At 50.3% G+C, this 20,424-nt stretch overlaps 1 protein-coding gene across 1 annotated transcript in view; it reads right to left on the reverse strand.

The window, feature by feature from the left end:
- The window catches only part of TET3 (tet methylcytosine dioxygenase 3), a 101,452-nt gene that overhangs the window by 72,691 nt on the left and 8,337 nt on the right, over positions 1-20,424 (reverse strand). Inside the window, exon 2 of the mRNA XM_052649277.1 lies at positions 13,529-13,585. Coding sequence (XP_052505237.1) covers positions 13,529-13,585 — 57 coding nt within the window. The remainder of the gene's footprint in view (positions 1-13,528; positions 13,586-20,424) is intronic.

Consider the following 20,424-nt stretch of genomic DNA (forward strand, 5'->3'; position numbering starts at 1 on the left):
GAGCCAAGTTGATTCCCTCTCCCAGTTTCTTTTTTCTGCTAAGAGGGAGAACTCTCAACTTCTGCTTAAAAGCAGCAGGGACTCTCTGTCTTTAGGTCTGTAGCACCATACCCCAGGGATGGCGGGGGGGGGGTGCCTCATTCATGGGCCCTGGTGGATCCAGCCTTCCCAGGCAGCAGCGATCAGGGACCTATGGTTATGGGAAGACTGGCAAGGGAGTGAGGCAGAGTGGCTTGCACTGGACAGCTCCACCAAGAAAAGGCGACTTCCATTTCCCAATCATAAGTAAAAGCTGAAAATGAAAACATGGTAAGGAGGAGTAGCACACTGATGGGAATAAACTTCACCTAGAAATCCTGGGGGTGGACGGGGAGGAGAGTGTCACAGACTCTGGAGAAATAGCAGACAGACACCACATTTGAGAAAGGAGACCAGCCACACAGATGCAGAGCCAGTATCTCCAGTGAGTGGTCTTACAAGCTCTGTGTTCAGCCTTGATGAATCCTCACCCCCAGTAAGCAGTTAAGTTTGTTCTACGCTGTCTTCAGGTATCTGGGAACCACGAAGGCAGCTCTCTCTATTCTTTAGTGCTAATGAGGATTAATGGGCAGTGGGCTGTCAGTCAACGGTTAATTATGAGGTGTGGGTTCAGAGGGTTCCTCCCTGATATCAGCCTGTGGGAAAATGGCCCAGGACCTTCTTTTTATGTGGGGACAGAGCATGTACCCCATTTCTTGCTATCCACCTCACAGCTTGCAGGCCTGCTTTAGATTCTGCTCCTCACGCTGGCCCAGGTTGTCACACTTTGAGGAGGTGAAGCTCATTGTCTCTGTCATCAATTTGATTTCACAGCATTTACTAAAAGGATTTACTGCGTGCCAGGCTCTGTGCCAGGTACTGGGGAACAAAATTGAGTGAGATGAGCACCTCATCACTAGCCACTCACACCAGGCACTGAAGCATCGCTGCCCTGGTACAGCCAGCGCACACAGGGAGTGAGGAAACAAGGGGATGTTTGGCCATCACAGAGCAGCTGACAAAAACCGGAGCATTTCTAGTAAACCTGTGGTAACAGGCTAGAAAGTGTAATGGCAACAACAACAGCAGAAGCTACAGTATCCAAAGAAGCAGCTTAATAAGAAACATGTAAGACCTATCTGAAGAAAATGTTAAAAAGAACTTTGACTGACACACAAAAAGACTACAATAAATAGATACACTTCCTATTCCCTGGATGGGAAGGCTCAATATAAAGCTGTCCGTTCTCCCCCAAATAATCTATAAAGTTCATGCATTCCCAAATGAAAAATCCCAACGTTTTCCACGGAGCTTGACAAATTGCTTATAAGCCTATTTGGAAAAGGAAATTATTTGTCAAAAGAAAAGCCAAAGAAACATTTGGGGAAAAAATGAATTTCTGTTCTTGTTTAAACCAAATCGTTGTATAAAAACTCCAATAATTAAAACAATGAAATATCAACATGGAATCGGAAGGGAGGCCCTAAAATGTTTGCCCATGAATATATGCATATTTATAAAGTGCTTGTGGTAGAATTACAAATCATTTGGAAAACTATAAATATTTAATAAACAGATTGGAGATAACAGACTTTCTATTGGGGAAAATTCAATCTCTATCTTATATCATATACAAAAATAAATCTCAGCTTAAAGAGATCTAAATATGTAAAATAAAACTATACAAACTTGGATGCCAAAATACTGATGAATTCCGACTGTACAAAAATCAAATTCCATTTGACAGACACAGTGAAAGAAAACTCAGAGGCCAAACTGTTTTCAAAATATAAGAGGCTAATACTGATAATATATGAATAAAGGATCAATAAAAAGACAATCTAGGGACTTTCCTGGTGGTCCAGTGGCTAGGACTCTGGCTCCCAACAGGGAATTAGATCCCACTGCCACAACTAAGACCCAGCACAGCCATGTAAATACATAAATAAAAATGAATGAGTTAATTTAAAAAAAATTCTAAAGTAAAAGCGGGTACCTGTATATAACAGGTAATTCACAGAATAAATACAAAATGGTTAACATTTAAAACATTCTCAGGAATTCCCTGGCAGTCCAATGGTTAGGTCTCAGTACTTTTCATTGCGGTGGCCTGGGTTCAAATCCCAGTCAGGGAACTAAGATCCCATAAGCCATACATTGCAGCCTAAATAAATAAATAGAACATTTTCAAGTTCACTAATAAACTAATATGTTAGATCCTTTTTTCACTTACTAATTTGCTAACAATTAAAAACTGATCATTTTTTATTCAGTGTTAGTAGGAGAGTATATTTGATAGATATTATCAAATTACCTGTTGGAGGGTAATTTGGTGATGTCACTTAAAACTTCATTTATATGATACTGTCCTATAGAAATACTTGAACAAATAACCCCAAAATATATGTACAAATATGTAAACTACTAACATTATTTATAATTGCAAGAAATTGGAACTACAAATGTCCACCAAAAGGAAATAATTCATACCATTAAAATCAAAGATTCCACAGCCATTTAAAAGGTTAAGATAAGTGTACTAACATGGAAAGATGGCCTCAGCATATTATGAGCAAATAAAAAATGACCCCATATGTATAACTGATTCACTTTGCTGTACATCAGAAATTAACATCACATTTTAAATCAACTATACTCTAATAACGGAGAAGGCAATGGCACCCCACTCCAGTACTCCTGCCTGGAAAATCCCATGGAGGAGGAGCCTGGTAGGCTGCAGTCCATGGGGTCGCTAAGAGTCGGGCACGACTGAGCGACTTCCCTTTCACTTTTCACTTTCGTGCATTGGAGAAGGAACTGGCAACCCACTCCAGTGTTCTTGCCTGGAGAATCCCAGGGACAGGGGAGCCTGGTGGGCTGCCATCTATGGGGTCGCACAGAGTTGGACACAACTGAAGCGACTTAGCAGCAGCAGCAGCAGCAGCATACTCTAATAAAAATTTTAAAACAAAACATAATGTTTGTTATAAACTTTATTTAAAACATTTGTTTTAAACATTTGATTTTTAAATCATTTTCCATTTAAAAAAGAAAACACAACCCCCAAAACAGGCATGGTACAAACACGTTATTGCAGGAAAGGCAATAAGTTCATGTGCTCATTTTGGAGTCATGTACTCATTTTCAGTTGCAAATAGAGGTTATACTGGGATGGAAAAGATGTAGGGATTTTCATTTTCTGATTTACATACTTTGACATTATTTTATTTCTTTAAATGGGCATGTATTGTTTTATTTAAAGTTCAAAAATTTCTTTTCCATTTGGAAAAAAAGCAAAAAGTAGTAATATTGCCACTGGTTTCTAGGTTGAACTTGAAGTTCATCCCTTCTCTGTCCCCTGCCCAAACCCTCCCCCTGGCCTTGACTGTTCTCTAGGGAGTGAAGATAAAGGGTGAGAAACTCTATGGACCAAGGTACTGCACTGTCTCCCTTTAGCGTAAGCCCCAGGCCCGGCCCTTCTCTGCTGGCTTGAACAAGTCTAGGCTGGGTACAGAGGCCTTCCTGCCTCACACCCTGCTGGTCTCAGAGAGCGGAGGATCCACTGTCCCAGCGGGGACCATTGTCATCAGCACCCTTCAGATGGATTTTCAGTGGACCACCGCTGGAGACAGATGCCCACCCTGTTTCTCCTAGCACTGTGGATGCTTCACTTGTCTTCCACTGTCCTCTCCATCTGAGGACGATATTCACAGCCTCAGGGACACCAGCTGGGCCATAGTTTCTTAAGGTGCATGAAAGAAGCAGGAGCAAGGCTTGAAGCTGCAGCCTAAGCCAGCTCAGCTAGGCTGTGAGCTCTGGGTCAAACATTTCTCTCTTGCTCCTCTCAGCTTCTAACTTTCTCTGGTGCTAATGTGTGAGGCTTTTCTAAATACTACTGAAGCTTCCATTTGGGTTTAGGATATGCTTTGGTCCTAGTAATTCAAACCGGTACTGCTTATTAGGTTTAAAAACAAAGTTTTCAACAGGTTCTGTCTAATAAGCTGATAAACTATTACTCGTTCCCTTCCCAGGGGTTTGGAGACAAGTAAGCAAGCGCTGCATTGTCTGGTCTTGCCATTTTCCACATACAGGGATTCTTTGCTAGGCCCATGTTAGGAGGAAGGTAGTCAGGCTACATTGGGACTTGCTATTTTCCCACAGGGTAAGCCATCAGCACCTCCCCAAGAACGCCAGCAGACGTAAAACAGCAAAACCAGGAGAATGAGGCCACAGTGCAACTTAGAGAAAAGGTCATATTTTTATATGTGTTTGTGATCAAAGAAGAAAAAAGCAGAAAAAGACAGAAAAAATAGTGTCCTAAGGCTCCAACTGAGAATCTAGAAAAAGCACATACCAAATAAACCTAAGAAAAAGACAATTAATAAAGACTAAAGTAGAAATTAACACTTCAGAAAACAGAAGGCACAACTGACAAATCTACCTTCTTTTATACAGAAAACTGGCAAAACTGAGAAGGAAAAGAGAAAAGATGAATACGCAACATCAGAAATTAAGAAAATGAAAAAAGTCACAGCTACTGAGGAAACTGAAAAGCAATAACTATATATGCATCTTAGGAATAAACCTGAAAAATAGACCTCATGGAAAGACAAAGTAAATGTACCAACAGCCACAAAGGGAAAGAACTCTGGAAGCTGCAAAGACCCAGCCTTCAAAAAGGTACCAGGCTCAGGCAGTTTCATCAGATTTTTTTTCCAAAAAAAAATCTGTTTTTTTGGAACAGATGGAATAGTTAACTGTTTCAACTATTTCAGAGCATAAAGAAAGAATAAAAGTTTCACTCTGTATTATATGAAGTTATCATTACTCTACTACCAATATCTGACAATGAAAACACAAAATGAAAATTATAGGATGATCTCATTCACAAATATAGATTCCAAACTCCCACATTAACAAGTCAAAACAGCATGTTTTTAAAAATTCCCCATTTCCAATTATGGTATATTCAAGGAATGCAAAGACAGTTCAGTATTAAGAACTGTATTAACAAAATTCACTTTATCAGTAGGTGAGGGAGAAATATCTTTTATCTTCAAACCATGTTGAAAATATATCCCTGGGGCGGGGAGGCGGGGGATGGGGAATATCCCTGACCTTGATTCCAGTTCCACCCCATTATAAAACATCGGCCCTTGGTCATACTACTGTTCCGAACTGCAGTTTTCTTATCTGAAAGGTGGAGCTACCACGTGCCTTGGAGCTGTAATGAGAATTGCAAGAGACAGAGAACTATGAAAACTTCACCCCATGACACACACACAGTAACTGCTCAACAGGTAAACTGCAGTTAGTTATCATGTGGGGGGAAATAGGTTCTAATACAGCATGACTCTTTGTAAACGACACAGAACAAGCGTCTAGTGTGCATACAGTCAAGGGTAGAGGGATACTCCAGTTTACAGTGATTAACCAGGTTGTGAATTATGGACAATTCCTTCCCTTCTATTTATTTCTATTTTCTAATGTTTCCAAAGAACATGTAGCATCTGTATAAGCAAAAAAGCGAATAAAAGCCCCAAAATGTTATAGACTATTGGATTTAGCCAAGATTGAGGACTGGCAAGCCTAAAGGCCAAGGTGGAAAAGGAAGTAGAAGGGAGACAGAGTAAAAAGGAACATCAGGGAGGAGCTTGCAGGACTCCTCTGCCCTGCACCCTATCGCCACAAAACCCGCTCCCATTCAGGAACGCCCACACAGGTGTGGAAAGGTGCTCCTGGCAGAGGACAAGCTGAAGCCTGTCCAAAGCCAGTATACAGTCTCGTACTAAGCACAGCCTCACCTGCTTTGCTCAAATACCACAGAAATACTGAACAATGGCAGGGAGGTGAGGGTACTCATTTCTCGGTTCAGGCGCTGGTCACACAGCTGTACTTACTTTGTAAAAACTCACCAGCTCTACACAGTATGTGCTTTTGCGTATGCTATACTTCAATAAAAAGTTTTTTCAAATTTAAAGTTGAGAGGAGAACACTTAGTTTCTGTTATCAGCTACAGAACTACCTTCTAAAGTTCTGGCTTTAATATGAACTTATGGGTCAGTTTCATGGAAAGGAATATTCCACCCAGTATTTTGTCTGACATGTCTCACTGTCTTAATAGAGTCTGCAAATAGTCTCACTAAAATTATCAATAGATGAGAAAAAAAAATTCCAGGGCAACCCAAGGAAATAGGAGACACAGGGAAAGCCAAATCAAATGAGGGCCGCAGCTCTCAAGCCTGAGCGCACATCTAAATCACCTGGACAGCTCTGAAAAACGCTGGTGCCTGGGCTCCACCCCAGACCAGTTACTTCAGATTCTCAGGGGCTGAGGCCTAGACACCAACAATTTCTTTTTTAAACGCTCCACAGAGGTTCTAGTATGCAATAAACTAGCTGGACCAGAGGGCCCAGCCACTGAGGCAAGTTGAAGCCTGGCCCCTGCCCATCCTGGTGGAGGCTGTGGGAGAGGGAGCAAGTGTATAGGGCTGAGGTGCCCTGATCCACCCAGGTCTTCTTCCATATCCGGCTTCCCTAGACCTCAGCAGAGCTCCAGTGAGGAGGGATGCCCCCCACATGAAGGAAGCAGCCTCTGGAAAGTAAGAGGGAGGGGCTTCCCAGGGATTGGACACAGAATCCTGGGCTCTGGCTCCCTGCTGGGTGTTCAGACTGTTCCGGACCACTTGTCAATACCGTCCCAAGACATATACCACTCCAACCACACAACCCCAGAACCAAGCCCTAACTACTACCCAGGGTCCAAATGACACCACTGGGAACCCACAGCTGGAAAACAGGAAACCGAGGAGAGGTAACAGCGGGGAAAAGGGCCACAGGGCAGAGGTCAGGGCACAGCCCAGTCATCGGGTAGGACCCGGCTCAGGGACAAGCGGTAGGGGCAGTAAAGAGGATGCTACGAGACACACCTGCTGCGAGGCTCACACACGCACCTCCAGGGGCCCCACTCCCACCCATCCTGCATCCACTCCACCTAATTATGTGACAGGAACCTAAGGTGTGACTCCAACAGATGGCTCTCTTGGCCTGGCAGTCCCAGAGCATTTTTACAAGCGCCTAGATAATTTCAACACAAGGAGCCCTTTGCCCATATTCTGAAAAGCAGCATTCTCGGAGGCCCTCTGTTAGTCTACAGGGCTAAGCTCACAGGACGAGGGGTGAGAGTGAGGATGGGCTGAGACCATGAAGAGCATGCCAGGATGGAGAGCACAGAGGGAGAAGAGAAAGGCATGGGCAGTGCCAGCAAACAGGGTGCAGATCTCTCAGGCACAGCCTCCAGCACTCCAATGAAAATCCATTTCTGTATTCCCCCACTGGAGTTCGGGGGCACGGCAACAATGATCCCAACTGGGAAGGCACAGTCTCCCCTCTCTGGGTCCAGCAGGGCCTGGACAGTCAGGCAGCATCCTCTTCACCCAGCCTGAACTTGTTCAAGCCAACAGAGAAACGAGTGAACCCAGGGTCGCGCTCCAGGGGGAAGGTGCAGCAAAGGGAGTCTGTCTGGGGATTCAGATGAGGCCATCAGCCTGAATCCCTTCCAGGGTTTCTGCCTGTCCGCAGTTACTAGCCTCCCGGGTTCTTCCGCCTTCTGTAGAGTGGCCAGCAGTAATCAGAGGTAGAACCTTCCCCCTAATGCATGGGAAGGTGGACTGCAGGAAACAGCTCCTGCTGGAAACTCCATCTGTTTGGCAGGGCTGGGAACCAAGACGCGCAAGCTAAGAGCAGACTCCCGGGGAGGAGGACCCTGGGAGTGGTGTGGAGGCTGCAGAGGCAAAGCAGGAAAACTCAGTCAAGTGGGCCGCGAGCTCAGCAGCTCACTGTCAGGGACAAGCTGAAAACCCTTTCAGTGTCTTTGTTTCCCTTGCAAGGTCCGTGAGGTTCGGATTACACATGGAAAATGCTTGGAGGTGGGACTGAGAAATCCAATTACTTAAGCACCAAGGGCACAAGAGTTTCAGGTCATAGAGGTAACCAGGATTTGCTCAGACCCTAATCTCACTGTCCTTGGAATGTCTGCCTCCTAAGGAATATTTCTGCGGCATGACAATATTACACCTTAGACCCTCTGCCCACCCTCCTCCAGGATGAGGCAGCTGGCATAGAAGGCAATTAATATTTTAACTTTTTTCTGTAATCTTCAGCATCTTAAATGAAAAGGTCAAAGATCTTAAGCAGAAGAAAAAAAAAAAAACTTTGCAGAGTGTGGGGGGCTAAGGGGGTGACATAAAGTAGGAGGGAGCTTCCTGAACTCAAAACTATCAGAAATATTAGGAGACTCATCCTTAGAGAAATCAGGGCAGAGGTTGTGATCAGCCCTCAGGGGAAACGGGCTGAACCTCCCTATGTTATCAAGAGCTACCAAATGGAAGAAGCTCAGAAGTCAAGGAACCCCGCCAGGGCAATAGAGCCTTAGAGTCTGGCAGGGCCCAAGTCTATTCTGGCAACTACAGGGGCCTGGCCTCAACCTTAACTGTACGTGCACACGCGCTCACACACACACTCAGACACAGACACAGAGTCCCGCCAATCTACCATCAGAACTGAGACTTACAGAGATAAAAGGACAGACAGGAGGCAACCTTATCTACAGAGGCTATGATGCAAGTAAAATCTTCTGAGGTACTCCAAGAGAATTCTGGGGTAGCAAGATCTCTCCTCTTCCAAGTAGTGGCTCTGTCCCCAAGATGGACAGTACGGAAGAGAGGGGTCAAAACAAAGACCCTCTGCTCTTCCAGAAGCAAAGTTCTAAAGTAATGCTGTTCAAGGAATGACCCATAAACGTTCTCACCAGTTCATCACAACATAAACACAGGAACCAAGAGGAAGCCTTTAGAAACTAGCACAGTGAGGTGAACTTCCTGCTCCATCCTGGAATGCATTTGCCAGACCGCCTCGTTCAATGGCTCACAGATCGGTCTGGACGGTGCTGAACCCCTGAAGGGAGCTATGCATGGCGAGAGCTGCCAGCTCTACATACAGAAGGAGCTGTTTTGGTCCGCAATATTTTGGAAATTAGGAAAACTGACCCTCAAACCCATTAGTTTGAGAACAACCCCCTCAGTTTACAGGGAAACTAAAGTCCAGGGACTGCCAAATGGCTAAAGACAGAACCCAAGAACAGGAGAGGTGGGATCAGCCAGGAAAAGTCACTGCACGACTGCACGTCTCACCCTCCTCTTCCCGGTCAGCGGTCTCACGGGAGCCCCCAAACCAGTGAGGGCTGCTTACTGCTTCGGATGAGTAGAAGACAATTTGGGGTTCAAGGTAAATGGCCCCAGCACAGAATTTCCTTCCAGCTTTTCTTGAATCTCAAACCCAACGCAGCTAAAGCCAACATCTTCCTTTCAGAATTAAGCTATTGTCCCAGCTGGTCCATTTCTTGACCCCACCACCCTAATCTGTAATCGCCAGATCCCAGAAACGCCAACTTATTGAAAACACAGTTGGTATGTTGATTGTTCCTTCAAAGTCCCCTGAGGTCCACTGAGTTTGTAGTGAAAGTAGATGTAAAGAGCTAGGGCTGGTGGGGGGCGAGAGGCTTCCTCTCTCTTGGGCAAGTTCACAACCCCAAATACAAAGATCAAAAGCATTCACTGCATTAGGGAAAAAAAAAAAAAAAAACTGCCAGAGCTGGTTTTCCCATTCAGTGTTACAGTTTTAGGCAATTTAGTCAATGTCTCCTGCTTCCAGTGATATTGTGACTATCACATCATAATGATGTCTCCTATTTTTCAGGACCTAGTGTTATACACAGAACACGGCAAACAGTAAATGCAGAAAGACAAAGGGAGAAAGAAACAGAGGTAAGGTGAATGGGGACAGGGTCACAGTTCTGGATAGCATGATAATCTGTAGATTTTAATTGTCTCAGCCACCCCCATCTCTATTTGCCCAAAGGCTTCCTCAACTAATCTGTAAGGAAGCTACCTCCTCCTTAGAAGCTACAGACAGCCTTGTAACAAGGGGAGTCCTCAGCTGACTGCCAGATGCCTGAGGACAAGAGAAAATGAGGCCTAAAACCTAGGAGGTCAGGATGGGAAAGACAAGAGGCCCCAAAACTAAGCCAAAACAAGGCCCCTCCCTATACTGCCTGCCCCCATCCCCAGCCAGCCAAACCATTTGCTACAGCCTCAGGGGCATGGGAGGGGACTTGGCAACACCACAACAACCATTTCTAGCAGAAATGTCCATCTGCAGGTGAAGGGAGCCCAGCACCTAGGCCCCTCCTCAGCCAGCCCAGCCAGGGGCCTAAGGAGCCATCACAGTGGCCGTCAGGCTGCTCAGGGGCAGGAAGGCTCTCCTTTGGACTCACTCACCCATCTGTACTGCAAAGTTTCCCCCATCTCCCACAACATTCAAAAATGGCTGGGGTCACAAAGGAGGTGGATCTGAGCTCTGGGACTCTAATACTGTACTTATTATGCATGGGGAAGCCCTCTCTTTCCATCCTCAAACTCAACTCTGAAATCCCCTTGGTTGGTTCCTTTCCTAGCCTAGCTTGATATGCCCACCTGCTTCCGTATCTGCCCAACTTCACTACCGCTTGTAAACAATACCTCAGAGATAAAAGAGTTCCCGCTGGACCCTCACAAAGGGCTGGAGAGTGGGAAGAGCAGGCAAGAAAGAACTAGGAGGAGTTCCCCACGGTGTGTGGAAAGTTGAGGATCACAGATCCTTGACAAAAGGAGCAGTGGTCCAAAGGAGAGACAGAAGGCAGAGATCCTGGGCACAGTCCCAAAATAGTTTCCACACATCCTCAGCCAATGGAGGGTTCCCATGGGGCAGAGCGTGGGAGCAGCGTGGGAAGCCCAAGAGCCTGGTGCTTGCGGCTCTGGGCACTCACTCTTGTCCAGGCTGCCAAGAGGCAGGAGGTGACAACAGCTTGTGCTACGGCATGTTCCTTGGGATATCATAGGTAGACACGCAACACGCCCAGACAGCACAGTGACCAGCTGCATTCATCAAGCTCAACTTTATGCCTGTGCTGGGCATGACACACACTCTGTGTCACGGATATTCTTGAAACCCCGTCAGGACTCGGCACCTGCGAGACGTGCACAAGCCCACTGGCTGCTGGATATTCTTCACCCGGCGAGCTTACCCACCCTGGGACCCTCCCATGGGAACCCCCAACCCGGGAGACCCCCTTTGCCCTGTGTCCCAGAGTCTCTGACTGTTCTGAACGAGTCCACACACCACACACATCTTCCTAAAGCACCACCTTCTGACAGAAGAGGATCTCACAAAACCGCTCTCCGAGGGTATATGTGAAACTCCACACTGAACTATGCGAGAGAACTGCATGGTGGGGGGGGAGGTGGCACCAGGAACAGAGGGCTCAGATCCGAGTGCTTGCTGGCAGTGCCCAAGCTGGGCCAAGAGCAACCTAGGACTTTCCAAGAGACAACTCAACAATAAAAACAAGCACAGACACCTCAGAGCTTTAAAAACACCACCAGTTCAGGCCCCACGCTGAGAAGCGGGAAGGAGGAAGACACGGGTGAAGGGCATTCTCTACTTTCCCAGGCAGCCCTGCCCCATGCCCACAACACTAAGGATGGAGATATTAGGCTGGGAGATCCCAGCAGGGTGGCAGGGCCGGCACAATGCAGGCAGGGAGGAATGGAGAACACACTTGGAGAAAGCTGAAGAGAAGCCATCGCTAGGCAGGAGGGGGTGCTTTCCGGAGTAAACAAACCTGCCAGCAGTCCCTCTTCTCAGCAGAAAGGGAAGCTCTGGCAGACAAGGCCAAAGACACAGAGAAGGGAGGGAGCTGCCTGCTCCTTGGGCCCATCTGTCCTCATCCCCTTGTCCTGCTTTCTCTAGAGTGGGGGGCAGAACAGGCGCACAATCTCTGTGTCCACAGCCCTCAAAGCACACCGGTGTCTATAACAGTGGGCAGTCAGGGGCACAAGTGGAGGTGGAACCTGGGGGTTCTGCTCTGGATAAAGGGCATGGAGTGAGCTCACACCTCTCTCCTCCCCACCCACAGCAAAGCCAGTATCAGCCACCTCTGCTTGCCTCAGGGGCCTGCCACGGTCTAGTCCCAGGCAGTCGCCCACTACTTGCAGCCCCACCAAGGCTCGCCCAACTCTCCAGGGCAGCCAATGCCACCTGGCTCTTCTCCTTCCCCAAGAAGTAAATTTCTTGCCCTCCCTCAGGCACTTCCTGCTGTAAGTTCCTCTGGGAGGAGGCCAGGGAACCACCCTGGTTCCTGATCCACCCCACGACCTCACCTAGGAACCCCCAAACCCCCTGGGAAAGTGGAGGCCCTCCCGGCCAGCATCCCGGCCAGGCAGTGACGGCGGCACTTTCAGCACCTCCAGGGAGCTTCCCATAGTTTTCCCAGGAAGTCAGAGGAGGATTTCCCAGGAGGAAAATCTAAGAGCATCTGGGGACATGAGCAGCTTGCCCACCTGCTACCCAAGCAACCAGACTCCGCCAGCTCCTCACAGGCTCCAGGGGCTGAAGGGGAAGACAGAGCTGAGGCAGGGGCAGGAAAGGGCCCCACTCTCCTAGGAGAAGTCCCATCCAGTCCTGCCTCCCACCTGTGCCTACTCTCTTTCCCCAGCCTCTCTCCGCTCTTGACCTGAGAGGCAGCCACTCTGAGCTGCCTCTTGCTCTGTTTTCTTCACTCTGGGCCAGCAGAAGATACTGCTGAGTAATCCCAAACTCACAGCAGATCCTCAGCCCTGAAAACAGGGCAAAGCCCAAGGAAACCTACTGATCCTGGCCTTTGCCAACCGGGGAAGAACATCTGTGTTTCCTTATAATGGCTTATATTCCACAGACTCTGCCCTGCCCCAAATACCCCAGCCCTGGCCTGAAGACAACCACATGGAGAAGCTCAGTGTCCCCTTCTCCACTTCCCACGCACCTGGTAACATTCCCTTCCGAGTCCCCCAGACACCCATCTGCACAGAGTAACAGCAGCCCACCGCCTGCAGGATTCCCAGTCATGATGTTGCATCAGCCCCCACCCTACCCAAAATATCCTCACCCCCACCACCTCCTCTCCTCTCCAGCCATCTCCATGGTGACAGCAGCATGACTAATGACACCCTATCAGCTTCAGACTCAGGAGCGCAACTCCCCCCCGCCCTCCGCAGCACCCCCCCCACCCCACCCCGGGGATTTCTGCAGATTGGATGCAAACCAACAGTGCCAGGGACATTCTCGAGAGATTTCCAGAGGCAAGGGTGGGGAGTGGGTTGTGTGTCTTAAAAAAAAAAAAAACAGTTCAACCAACCCAATCCCAACTGCACCCAAACCATCCAGCTGAGAAAGCAAAAAGAATCCAAACAAAACCCACACAGGCCTGAGAATTCATTGGCCGCCTACACCCCCGCCGCCCCTCCCCCTCAGCTGCTGCTACACACACAGTGGGAGATTAAGGGATCACCAGAGGAGACCCTTTATTTTTATCCAATCCAGTCAAACACTTCACCTCTACCACACACACACACACACACACACACACACAAGGTACCTTGACAGCAGCTCCTTGTCCCCACGGCCCGGCTCCTTCACCAGCCTTTATTTCCACCTGCAAAAGAAGCCGGAGAGACGGATAAGCCAGGCCACCACCGGGAAAGCAGCAAAGTCCTTCTGCTGCGCTCCCAGCACGCTGCAGGGGAAGGGGGAGAAGGGAAGGCAGGGGGGCCTCTGAAAGAAAGGATAGCAGGGACCATCTTCCTGCCTCCAGCTGCCACCCAGACGCGCGGTGGATGGACTCACTCGCCTTCAAGAGTGTTTTTGTTTTCATCTCTCCCCTATCCACCCTCCCAAGATCCAGGAGGGCTCGGCCCCTCCTCCTGTGTCCGGTCTGGCCTCGTCCCTCCCCGCCCTGCCCGCTCTACCTCGGCCGGCCTCCTCTGGTGCATCGGCCGGCGGGCCTCCCATTATCCCCGCCGGAGCGCACGGAGGGAGGCACTGCAGAGGCGGCGGCGGCCAGCTGCCGGCCTGGCTCCCCTCCCCGCCGCCGGCGAGGCTGGTGTGGAGGGGGCGGCGCGCTCGCCAGCCAATCCCCGCGGCCGGCCGGGCGGGGGCAGGGCCGCCGGGGGCTGGACCTGCCCGGCCGGGAGGCGGGGGCACCGCCAACGGTGCCGCGGAGCCGGGCTGGCTGCGGCCCAGGCCCTCCGCCGCTCCCCGGCAGGCTGGGGATCCCGGGGCACCCCCGTCTCCTTCCGAGTCGAGGATCCGAAGGTAATACCCACAGGCATCCTCTGCCATCTCCAGGGTCAAAGACTGACTGCGCTCGGGGTCGAGCAGACGCTGGCGGGATTCCCCTTCAGGCCGCTCTCTGGCCCAGCAAACTGCCTCATCCTAGCAGCAGCTAGGACAGTGCCAGGCACTATGATAAAAGCAACAGCCCCTGAAATCCTCCAAGGAAAAGAAAAGCCTTGGAGTATGAACCTTTTACCCCGTTTTGCAGATGAGGAAATAAGGCCGGATAAGTGAAGTAACTCACCCAAGGTGACACAGCTAGAAAACAGCAGCTCTGGGACTCCAAGCCAGGTTGTCCCGCACCGAAGACCAGACTCTCAACCATTATGCAGTCGTCTCCTCCCCACCTCCCATCAACAGATTTCCTCTTGAAGCCAACACTGCCTGTGGCTCAAAGCCTCACCAAGTCAGACTTGCCCTCCTTTGCTCACAAACACCCACACCTCACCCTACTATCGCTCATCCCTGCAACTTGAACATAGGCCACCCCCTCCAGGCAGTATTGCCTCCACCACCATTCGCAATGTTTCCTCCTCTTTCAGAAAGGCCATGGGAGGTGGCACACCCAGACTTCAGGACTCCCCATGAGGAGAGGAGGCAGCCCAGACTCTGAGCCTTTGAAGGCTGCAACGCCCAGGAGACTGAAGGAGAACAGAATGGGGACAGGAAAGCCCTGCAGTTCCTAGGCAACCCAAGAGACATCCTGCTTCACCCCAAGCCCTCCCTGTAGCCAACACCCCACAGTTTCCACCTTCTAGGAGGGGAACCGTCATATGGACTCTGGTACTCATGCATCTGGGTCAGTTCCTGGCTCTGCTATCCAGCTGCAGGACCTTGGTGGTGGTACCTTCTCTCTCTCAGCCTATTTGTAGTTCTATTTTATAGATTAGTATTGCTCGTGAGCAATAGCAGCTACCTCATTACACAGTTATGAGGAGAATGAAAAAATGCCTCACAGTCCCTGCCACACTGAAGGTGCCCCACTACCACGCTTTGTTTCTCAGCGCTCGTGGTGTGCTACTTCTGTCTCGCAGATGTGGCTTGCGGGACTAGCCAGGACGTGTGAGAGCGTTCAGCGTTGTGCTCTGCTACCAACTCCACCGCGTCGCCCAATTACGCCCGTCCCTGAAGCTCCAAGGGGGCACTCGGAATGGGACAAGCTGTCCTAGGAGAGACAGCAAAGCTGGTCTCTGGTGAGACTCCAGGAGGCACCAGGGACCACACCTGCCTCACCTCTGGGGACAAAGGGCAGCCCTGCTGGGCTCCTCCCTAGGGCAGGGAGGGAGGCAGGTGACAAAGCAGGCCAAGGGGCACTGTCCTGAGCCGTGTGCTTCTGCTCCCCTTAGCTCTGACCTTGGCCAGGCCAAGCGAGGTCCCCTCCTTTATCCTGGTCCCCAAAACCCCTGCCCCACCCACCCACCGCAAACACAGTCTGCTGCTGGATAAGAGCAACTAACACTGCTTGGATAATAACGATCAATACTGTTGCTGCTCCGGCTGCCACAGTTTATCAAGCCCCTGCTACGTACCAGGCCCTGTGCCAGCACACTGTGGGAGCATCTCATCTGACTTACTCCACACACGACCTTATGGGGAAATGGGCTTAGAGATGTTAAGTGACTTGCCCGTCAACACACAGCTGGTGAGTGGTTAGCTAGAATTCCAAGCCAGGCATGTCTCATTCCAGTTCTTTAAGCCCTCTCTCCCAGCCTACCTCAGGGAAATGCAAAGAGGGATAGGGTCACTTGAACCACACTACTTCCCTTTAAGCTATGGGTCTGAGAATAGTAATATTTTCATGCCTCAGAGACTTGGCAATGCTGCTCCTTGCCTAGGTTCCCCTGCCTCTCCCCCACCTGGCAAGCTAATACAGTACAAGGCTTAATCCAAACGTCACCTCCCACTGCTGCCTTCCCAGCTCATCTAGCCCCCATGAGCTTCACCCCACTCCTCCCGGGGCCTCTTCTAGAGCAGTCACACCAAGTACAGTTATTTATTTACACGGCCGTCTCTCCCACGTGGGCAGGGGCCCCATCTTCCCCACTCACTAGGCTCTGCACAGAGCTGGAATGTGCTGAGCTGAGTTTCTATACAAGGAGGGTGGAAGGGCAGGGGGCTGGGCACTGAGATGCAGAAGCCACTCTCCAGGTCGGTCTGTTCGCTGAGGTCCCCAGAGATCAGAGGAACACTTGCTCTCCTGGGAGAGGACCTGCCACCTGAACTATAGCCAAGACCCAGCCTTGTTCAGCCAGCACGTGTTTTCCTCACAAGGCTGCAAGCCACCCTGACTTTCTGCTTGAACCATCCCTCTCCCAGTGCTAACTAAATCCCACACCAACTGCAGGTCCCAGCCCACCCCCTGGCAGCCTGCAGACACACTAGCAGAGCCCATGGTCCCTAAGGCAGCGCACCTGCAACCACCTCCACCCCACGCTGGCCTCCTGCCCTGTTCTGAAGCACCCGGAATGCTAGGGCTCCAAGGACTCACAGAGGCACATACCGGGACCACCCTGCCTCCAGCAGGGACACTCCCCACACTTCACACCTGACCCCCTCTCCTCTCTATCAGGCCCTCTTTCTGTATTTGGGGCTTCACAGTGACCAACCCAAAGGTCACTGGGACCCCTCTCATAGGGGCTGAAGGTCTCTCCGCACTTTCCATCATGACCCCTAGACCCCACTGCACTCCCAGCAGGAGAAATGGGGTCACAGCCCTCTCCACTAGGCAAGAGGTGAATGGATTAACTCACTCGCAGAACCCACTAAATACCCCAACACAGAGAACCTCAGAAATACAGATCCTCACAGGCCAGAACTCACATAGATATATGAAGACTAAGAAGTGGGGATGCATCCAGACACAGATTTGGGGGGCTTTAAAGGAGGATCAACCAAGCAGCAACCCCATGCCAAGCCCCATAACTGAAGCATGATGTACCGTATCTTATTTACCCCTCAGAACAAACCAATGACATAGGAATTATTAATGCCCATTTTACAGATAGAGAAATTGGGAGACTGAGTAGGGCCCTCTTCACTCCCTCACTGGCAGCAATACAGGTGGTGCTGCTCTGTGTAGCTCTATGATTTTATCAACCTACCTCCTCTTCTAGAGTTGGCAGGGGGTAGACGGGCGACTTCTCTTCCCTTGCCATGGCTGTGTCCTGAACAAGGTCACTCGCCACAGGGCTTTACTTCAAAGCTCAGTTCAAGCCCCACTTCCTCCAGGAAGCCTTCTCAGGTTACCCGAGTCCTCTGCCAGCTGACAACACTTCCAGTGTTTCTCATTTGACACTTGGTACTGCTATTTGTCTGTGTATCCTGCTTCTCCAACCAGAATGGCTAGAGTTGTGCCTCTTCAAAGCCCTGGGGTTTTTTTTCTTTGCCCAGCATTCCACACACTGAAGGCACTTGGAATCCAACGTGGGGGAAGTCTGTGACCTTCCCTTCCCTCTCCACCGCACAAAGGATCCTGCCAAAGAAACCCAACACCCCCTCCACCTTCGGAGCCTATGTTTGAAGTCACTGGTGTCCACGCATCAATTTCCACCCAAGTAATTGCAGCCCATCACACACACATCATCCCCTATATTTGAAACTCTTTGCGGTTGTCATGGGAACTGCCTTTGCCTTCATTCACTGATCAGGCCTCACAATTAGCTTTGGCAGCGGAAGTCTGTGTCAACGGCAATCGCGGGGAGGAGAAAGCCGAGGAGGTGGAAGAACAGCAGCAAGGGAAGAAAAGGTGTTCCTCCTTGGAGATGCAGGAGAACCAGACTGAACTCGGGCACCTGGTGATGTCAGAGGGGAAAGCACAGCCAGCCAGCAACTCCACCTGCACACTTCCATGCCAACAAACAGGACACACCCAGACCCCCCCAGGCTGGCAGGCAGCAGCCGTGCCTCTGCCCACAACCCCCCATGCTGCGCTAAATGCTTCTAAGAAGATCTTACATTCTGTGAACTTCGTCAGGGTCTCCCCAATCCATATTCAACAGTTTTGGACCATCAAATGTCCCAGGATCCAAGCAAATAATTGGAATGACAGAATAACAGAAACTTAATTGGTTATTGAGAAGGTGAGACCGGAATACTGAGTGGTTTAGAAACCTGGGGACAGCCCCAGGGGAAGCCTTCTAAGAGTAATTAACACAAAGCGTCTTACCTTCCACCTTGAAGATTCATGAACACCCTCAGCTGGTGCCCTGCGGTCTATGTCCTTTCACACCCCTGCCACCAGTCTCGAGCATTTGAGTAGCATATCTGTACAACTCAGCTTCAGGGGAGATGCCTCCCTCCTCCCGGAAGCCCCACCTCATCCTTCACATATCACTCTGCTGAAACTCTCAAAACAGGTCCCTTTCCTTCCATGATGGGCTCTCTTGGCCTAACAGTGACTAAGACTGGTCTCTGCCCTCAAGGCATCCCTCCCTTGTAGCCCTACCAGACTGCTCTGTAATTATTTGTTGCCACGCTTGTCTCCCTGCCCAGACTGTGAGCTCATTAAGGACAGAGTAAATGCTGCCTCCCCTTTACCGCCAACTCGGGCTTAGCGCAGCGCCTCAAACACAGCCGGTCCCAAGCGAGATGTGCAGGAGGCGGCTGGGAAGGCAACTTGCAGGTCTAGCAGTCAAAGCAGGTGACATCCTGCCTCCAGAAACTGAAGTGACGCCAGTGCCCTCCCCCGGCACAGGGGACACAGGAGGTCCAGGGACCGAGGAGACAGTCCAGGAAGCCACCTCTCCTCCATATCCCTCTAGCAGCAGCTCTCCTCTCACTGGCTCTCAGCACCCCACCCCATCCTGCACTGTCAACCATCCGGACTGGACCCAGCCTCCCCATGAGAAGATGCCATTCTATCTCTTCTCCAGGGCTCCAGGGTCATTCCCAGCATCAACCAGGGAACCAGGACACCCAGAGCTTACCCTTAAAAAGCAGAGCAGTCAGTCAAAAGATTGAGACTCCCCCAGCAGTCCAGCAATTAAGACTCTGTGCTTCCAATGAAAGGGGTACAGGGTTCCACCCCTGGTCTGGGAACTAAGATCCCACATGCCATGCAGCACAGCCAAAAGAATAAAATAAAATAAAAACAATAAAAAAAAAAACAAAATGAGACCAGAGAAAGCCACTCAGTGTCCTTCCCACAAGAAAGACTCAGAAGGGGACAGACTCTAGTCTGGTACACTGTCACTTATTCCTGACCCAGCATCTCCACACCCCTTCCTGAGGATTCCTCTGGCAGTAATTAAATGGGGTGGGGGCCTAGGGGGTACATGCACTCTGACAAACGGGCCCAAATGAGTCTACCTCATGCAACTCTCTTTTCATGTGGAGCATCAAGATTTGCTCTGTACCAGTAGTGGGAGGCGCACCATTCTGTCCACAGACGCCCTGGCCGGCTGTGGAGAGGTGGGCACAATGGAGTTGGAATGCGTACAGGTCAGAACCAGCAGTTCAGGAACAGAGCTCGCACGCCCTGAAGCAAGCAAGCAACCCCCCAGTGGTCACCAGAGGCCTGGCCAGTTACCCCACACTGAGTGCCAACTTTTACTTTCCCCTCCCTCAGTGACTAATAAAAACCCAGGTTATCAGGTCTCTTAGGCAAATGACAGGAGACGAGGCCACAGGGGGGTGCGTCCACCCCAGGTGTGCCAGCAGGCGGGGCCCTGCACGGACACACTCAGGCTGAGGCCTAGAGCCACCCTAAAGGACTCTCCCAGCCAAAGTGTGGCAGAGCTCAAGGCACATAAAGGAGTCCTATTCCCTCCAACACCTTCTGTCCTGCTGAGCATGCTGCCCTCAATCCACAAGGGAGCTGTAAAGAAGGGATGGGGGAGGGGAATCAGTGACAACTCCTGAGACCCCCGCCCCCCAGAGTGGTCTTTCAGCTCACCCAGTCCCCACACTGCCTCCTCCAGTACAAGAGGCCCAAAGCAGAGAGGCTGACTCAGGGTGGGGTCCGCGCCAGGGCAAGAACACTCAGACAAGGTTCACCAGGGCTGCTGGGCACGAGTGAGGGTGGGAGAGTCATCCCCCCAGGGAGTTTCAGAAAGTGTCTTTGAATAGGAAGCCACCTCTCATTCCTACTGTTTTTCCCCACAGCAGATAATTTAAACATGGCTCAAGCCTTCAATGAGAAGCAATAAGCTTTGCTTTGGA

This window comes from Budorcas taxicolor, chromosome 11, assembly GCF_023091745.1.
Source record: "Budorcas taxicolor isolate Tak-1 chromosome 11, Takin1.1, whole genome shotgun sequence".
Lineage (NCBI taxonomy): Eukaryota > Metazoa > Chordata > Mammalia > Artiodactyla > Bovidae > Budorcas > Budorcas taxicolor.